A 6,968-nucleotide genomic window follows, 5' to 3' on the forward strand; every position below is an offset into this window, starting at 1 on the left:
TTGGAGTCCAAGCATCCTTTCTGAGAAAGGTTCGCTGGAACTATTTTTGAGCTTCCACAATGTCACCACATTGAATTATTTCCAAAGAGGTTTCTCCAAGAGAAACTCTTCTTGGATTGCACCCAGAATTGTCCATCAGTTCATTGCAAGGATGGGACAACCTGTGACTCCTCCAGATTTTTCTGGGCTGCAGCTTGCAATAAGCCTGGCCATTAGCCATGCTGGCCAAAACTACGGAGAGTTGAGTCCAACGACTCAAAACAGGTTCCCCCTGTTTTGATAGACTCAGTTTTTTTAGGGAGAATGTCTTCTTCCAGAATATATTAGTGATTCCATGGCAGGAGTAAGTGGCAGAATCCAACCATTCCAATGCATTTACTGGAATCGAGTCAACATATATATATATTTTTAAAAATACATCTGTTTGGGAAAACCCTGCTATAACGTATAGTATTCTCTTACAATTCTGTGTGATACCAAAGCTAATTCCTCTAGGACATCCTATTTTAAAGATCTGATCTTCTAAGAAGGGCTGAGAATGTGGTCCGTGGCGATGAGATTATAATAACAGATTACTAATTCACAAGAGCTCAGCCCATCATCCCCAATTGTCCCTAGTTACCAGTGATAGGTATGGTTTTCTGATGTCTGTTCCTAGTCAATGTTTCCTGCATTTGTCCACATAATAACTTTGGGAGATGCCTTATTGAGCAGCTGGATGTGAAACCGGTGGCCCTCCAAACATTGTTGAGCTCCAACTCCTATCAGCTGCAAATGCTTAGAGATTATGGGAGTCATAGCCCAACCACATCTGAATAACCAGAGCTTTCACATCCCAGTATGAGAGTATTCAGTGTTCAATGATTCAGCTTCCTCCATTGTAGAAGTTAGATTTATGGATGGATGTATCTTGTGCCCATATAAGTACATTGGTCTTGGTGTATAGAAGTACAACAAAGTTGGCCGGGGGGTGGTGGTAAAAGTGAGAAAAATATGAGGAAAAACTTGAAGAAACTGTGTCTGTTTAGCTGGGACAAGAAAAAGCTGAGCTGGGGTATAAAGAACAATATCTGAAAGGCTATCACCCAGAAGAGGACAACAGCCTGTTCTCTGGTGCCCCAAAGGGCAGATCCAATTAAGTTTGCAGAAAGATAAGCTTCTAGTTGGTGAGAAAAGTTTAGCAACACCAACCAGTTATGTAGAGGGTTTCTGATTTGTTGACCTTCATAAAGGGGATGATGATGTAATTACCTATAAAGATGGTGGGTCTTCAAGTGTAGGCTGGACAGAGTTCTGCTGAGATCACTCTAGCTCTAGATCTCCTGCAGCAAGCAGGATGTTGGACTAGGTAACCTGCAGGAGCCCTTCCATAATTCCCCATTCTCTATGGCTCTCCAACTCTATGCTTCTATAGACTTACACTCCATGCAGTGCTCAGCTTGCCGCATTAACCCATTAAGCAACTGTGGAAGCATATATTGAATCACCCACTGACTAGGCAGTGGAAGCTGGTCCATTTGGGACAATAGGGTGCTACCCCATCAACCTCAATGTGCCCTCAGCCAGCGCTCACATGACTGCTTTCTTACTTGCAACAACTACGGGGGTGGCCCTGGCTGTCAGCTTTTCCTCCTTAGTCTCAGTGTTGCTCTTCTAGTACTCAGCAGGGAAGAGGATGGGGACAAAATTAGAATGAGTTGGCTTTGCCTGTCACTGGTTCCAGCTCCACCTAACATTGGTCTCCCTTGCTTTCTGCTGCACCAATCCCAATGGGCATCACTGTAATGAAGGCAGGTTCTCAGCATATATCTAAGCAGAAGAGTATATTTAAGCAAGCCTTCTACAAATTAAATTAATCCAGCAGGCAGATTGTCCAGCAATGTGCAATGGGGAGGAACAAGGGGAAGGCTTGGCCACCAATCCTTAAGGTGGGAATCGGGTGTTCCAATGAGTGTCTGCCAATTCTTATTTCTGAGCTGCTGAGGGTAAGTTAGACTCAGTGCCATATATCAGTCCAAAAGGAAGAACAGGGTGCTTCTGAAACACACTCAGAGTGTCCTGCTCTGATTACAGCACAACCAGGACCTACACTCTGAGGACTGGCAGACAGCCTTCCCAAACTAGAAGACATGACTTCCAGAGGCGTTTGTTTTTTAAACAAGGAAATAGGATCCGATTGCAATTCCTTTATGAAATCAAATAAATTACGCAATCCCATATGTCTCTATTATATAATATTCCCCTTAGATACAACACTTAACCAGATTTCCCCTTGACTTCCAGGTCAGCCAACAGTACCTCCAACAGTGAACGTCTTCCCACCATCCCCAGAAGAATTGAAGAGCTCAGACAAAGCCACCGCGGTGTGTCTCATGGATGGCTTTTACCCAGGCACTGTCCAAGTTACCTGGCAGGCTGATGGCGCCACCATCTCCTCTGGGGTGGAGACAACCACGCCCACCAAGCTGAATGACAAGTATGCGGCCAGCAGCTACCTCAGCATGAAAAAGTCCGACTGGGAGAGCTATGAGACAGTCACCTGCAAAGTGACGCATGATGGGAAGACCGTTGAGAAGGTGGTGAGGAGATCGGACTGTGCCTAAAGGCTGGATGGGTCTGATGAGTTCCTCGTGCCTCCAGAAGCCGAGAAGAAAGAGTCCTTTCATGTTCAAGGGGGCCAAGTTTATACTCTGATTTCCTCTAATGCTACGTTGATCCATCAAGTCTGTTTTCTTTCCTATGTCGTTCCCCTCCCCACACCTCCTCCCTTCCTCTTCTCCCTGGAATCTCCTTTGTATGTTGGCTTATAATGTTAGCAAATTAATAAAATGTCATACATTTCACCGGTGTGATTTCTTGACCCACTCATTTATTCCATCTCCTTCAAACAGGTTGTATTCATGGTTTCCTGTTATATTACACTCTGTGCTACACAGAAGGAAGTGTGCTGTTAGCCAGAATGCACTCAGCTCAGGTCTACGGCTGATAGCAGCAGTGATAAAAGCAGTGTGATTTCATGGGAATGTAGGAAGCAGCCTTCTCCCAAGTCTGCCCATTGGTCCATCTAGGTGGGCATTTTCTACAGTGGTGGGCTGTGGCTTTCCTGAAGATCAGGCAGGGTTATCTCTTAGTCCCACCTACCAATTCAGCTCCTGGGAAATGGAAAAGGTGGATTTGGGATCAGGATGCATCCCAGAATCATTTCGGGGGAGGGGGTATTTCAAACATTCCCAAACATTCCTTCCAATCCGACATGTTCTTCCTTCAACTCAGGGGAGCACTTGTTGCATTCTGGATGTTGCCTGAAGGCTGAATGAGTCCATTGTGGGACTCATGCTTCCATCAGGGTCCTTCCTTCTTCCAAGGGACCAAGTCTGTCCTCTGATTTCCACTAATGCTACTGTCATGGGCTCGGGAGCAGGAGCACAGGGGAGAGAGGAAATGGAGAGCAAAGGGGAAGAATCCGAGGGTAGCGTAGGGGAGTATGACAGTGACCCGAGAGATTCCATGAGCTTCTCCAGCGAATCAGAAGATTCCCAGAAGGGGGCGTCGATGGTCAGGGCAAGGGGGGTCCCAGGGGGGACGCACCAGAAACAAGGAGCCAGCGGGGACCCCCAAAGCAGCAGCGGGGGATCAGGACCAGTTTCCCCACCAGAGCGTAGTGGGGGGGAAGAGTCACATGTGTCAGGACCAGCGTCTCCTCCAGCGGGAGAGAAGATGAGTCAGGGCTGACCACGCCTCCATCGGAGAGTGGGGGAATGGAGGGAAGGTCAGTGGCAGCTAGCCTCCCCGAAGGGGGAAGCAGTGACAGCAGCAGTGAAACGGTCAGGAGGAAAGTTGCTGGCTGGGCGCGCGCGCCAAGTTCAAATGTACAGGCGCGAGGGACAGCAGGAGACCCGGATTGGGAACCAGCTCCTAAAGCCCGCCGGAGGGAGGGGGAAGGCTCAGGGGATTCAGCGTCAGAAGAGTCTAGAAAGGGCGAGACCCCGACGGACAGGCGGAACCAGAGGAGGAAAGAGCAGAGGAAGAGGTGGAGCAAGGCTAGAGTCTTAAACTGGTGTCTGGGGGGAGGAGACTCAGACGGAGCTTCAGCGGTCTGAAGTTTGAGACGTAGAGCTGCACGTTGCGGCTCTGGAAGTGAAACTGAACTTCAATAAAGACTTCCGTACTTAACAACGAAGCAGCGTTGGTCCTTTGTGAGCTGGGACCTCGGGCAGCTCTGACAGCTACTTTTATCCATTAAAGTCTGGTTTCCTTCCTATGTCGTTCCCCTCCCCACAGCCCTCCCTTCCAAGTCTCCCTTGAGCCCCCTTTGTCTGTTGGCTTCGAATGTCAGCACATTAATAAAATTTCATACATTTCACTGACATCATTTCTTTACTAAGTGACTTTTCCACGTGAGCAAGTTGATTTACAGCAATAACAACCACACATTCCTACTTTGTGGGAAGAAACATTCCCTTACTCAGCCAAAATATTCCCTGTCTACTCCGTAGTATATTTGGAAGCTCAATTCCTACAGCATTGCTTTAGAAACAGGGAAAGAAATTGTACCAGGCCCTACTGCAGCTAAAGGATGGTCCAATGGAAGAGGAGCAAAGCCGTAGCTGATTAGCAGAGCACCTCCTTTGCATGCAGAAGGTCTCTGTTTCAATCCCCAACACTATCTCCCAGGAGAGCTGGGAATGTCCACAGTCTGAAACACTGGCAGTCAGTATGGACAATACTGAAAGAGATACACCAATGGTTTGACTTGGTTGAAGGCAGCATCCTGTTTAAAAGGAGATTGGTTGGGTCCAGGTTTCATTCCAAGGAATCCCCTGACACTTGATTTCACACACACACACAACCAGGTGTGACCTGGAGGGGAGATGCAACACAGGTATGGCAGGGCTGTGGTGCCAAGCAGTTAGCCCCATCCCCTTGAAGCCATGTGACTCTCCCAGCCCCTGCCAAGAAGAGGTTGAACTCTTTGCAGCAAGGGGCCTTTTGTACCCATGCATGGAGGATACTGAGCAGTTGAGAACCCTGGTTGCTCATGGTTCTCCAAGGTGCAAGTAGCCTCCATGGGTACCTGAGGCTCACCACTACAAGAAGTTGATGTCTTCATGAGAGGGAGCTGGAGAACCATAAGACCTCGGTGGATGGGGGGCCAAAGTCAAAAGTGGGTGGAGCAATAAATATACAGAAGACGAGTTTCTGCACATGGCCATGCATCCCTCTCTATCAAGCAAGAGTCGTTATCAGACTACAAGGTCCAGTCAGGCTAAAACGCTCCAGAATAGTGTGAAGCAAGGGTGATGTGGAGTATGGCTTAGGGTGTGGTTGGAGAGGGGTAGTGGTATGGAAAAGTCCCAAGGGCCAGATGGGAAAGCCTGGAGAGATGTATTTGGTCCCTGGGCCTGAGATTCCCTACCCCGTAACACAGAGACATGAAAAGCACCCTGCTGAATCATGTCCATCTAATAGATAGCCAGATACATCTTGGAAGTCCACAATGAAAGCAGCATATGGGGACTCTACATTCGTCATAGACAGTGCATGGTCCTATATCACCCACAGGAAATATCAGTTCCCTGCCCATGTGAAATCAACCTTCTTCCTATCCTCACATCCAGCCTAAATCTTCTGATGCAGGTCATTGGTCCCTCACAGGAGAGAGGTGGGAAAGGGGGAACATAGACTGGTGCAAAGCAAACATCGATGCACCCCATATCAACTCCTGTGGGGGAATAGGTGTGGTTGCAGAACTTCAGGTTTGCTCTGAAGGGGGGATGCGTATCTCAGAGTGAATCTTCCTTCCTCCTGTCCACTGGTTCCTAATATGGATTCAAACGCTGCAGTGATGAATGGGGTATTAGAGCAAGGCCCATACTCACCGGAGCAATGGAATATATTTCTGAAAAGTGCTGCTCCATAGGATGAACATCACTTTCTTTAGGCAAGGGGTGGGTAACTTGCAGCCCTCCAGATGTTATTAAACTCCCATCATAATCTACAACTGGCTATGCTGGCTGGGGGCTGATGGGGGCTGGAGTCCAACAACCACACCCATAATGCAGCGCAAGTATGATCAAAATGCACATCTATATTGTTTAGAGAGGAAGGGTGGTGGTTCCGTTGGAAAGACAGAATCCACTGAAACAAGGTGGGATGTTAATTTCTCTCTCCCAATTTATTCCTTAGTTCTAGCGCAATTTCCAGGTACATTCTGTTTTAGTTGAAATTTAGTGGTGTAACCCTCCAGAACCAATTAATAGGGCATTTTTTTACACTGATTTCTCAACACCCCCACTGCAAGTTAAGGAAGTTAAAGGAACGGTCCAGTGCATTGGGTTAAATTTATAAGAAACTGAGCATAGACAAAGCTTCACTGCCTACAAGTTCATATTTGGGACCTCTTGTCTCGTAAGAAATGTATTCTACATCCACTAGCCAAGGTGAGTCTTTGGTACCAGTTCTATGGTCCTCCTGCTGACAACAAGCTAAAGACCACAACTATCGTTCTACTTCCCCTAAGGCAACGATTCTGGGTATCAGAAGAAATACCTGAAAGACCTCAGTGTGGTAGGATACCTCTGCAGTGCCACAAATCCAACTCAATGGTGTAACGTTGGAAAATGTCAATCACTTCTCCTACCTGGGCAGTTATGTTTCCACAAGGGCCAACATTGATGCCGAAATCCAGCATCGCCTGAGCTCTGTGAGTGCAGCTTTCTCCTGATTGAAGTGCAGAGTGTTTGAGGACCAGGACATTCACAGGGAAACCAAAAGGCTTGTTTACAAAGCTATTGTACTACCAACCTTACTGTATGCTTGTGAAACGTGGACCGCTTATAAAGGCCATCTCCAACTCCTCGAAAGTTTCCATCAATGGTGTTTCTGGAATTTTTTACACATCACTTGGGAAGACAGGCAAACTAATGCCAGTGTACTGGAAGAAGCAAAGATCACCAGTGTCAAAGCAA

At 47.4% G+C, this 6,968-nt stretch overlaps 1 protein-coding gene across 4 annotated transcripts in view; it reads left to right on the forward strand.

Annotated features, from left to right (window-relative positions):
• The window catches only part of LOC310751334 (immunoglobulin lambda-1 light chain-like), a 90,317-nt gene extending 87,474 nt beyond the window's left edge, over positions 1–2,843 (forward strand). For all 4 annotated transcript variants that reach the window (XM_083590638.1, XM_083590639.1, XM_083590637.1 and 1 more), the window contains exon 4: positions 2,284–2,843. In XM_083590638.1, coding sequence (XP_083446764.1) covers positions 2,284–2,603 — 320 coding nt within the window. In that variant the 3' untranslated portion in view covers positions 2,604–2,843. The remainder of the gene's footprint in view (positions 1–2,283) is intronic.
• Positions 2,844–6,968: the final 4,125 nt, after the last annotated feature.

Source organism: Podarcis filfolensis, assembly GCF_964270895.1.
Source record: "Podarcis filfolensis genome assembly, chromosome: 16".
In the NCBI taxonomy this organism is placed as follows: Eukaryota; Metazoa; Chordata; class Lepidosauria; order Squamata; family Lacertidae; genus Podarcis; species Podarcis filfolensis.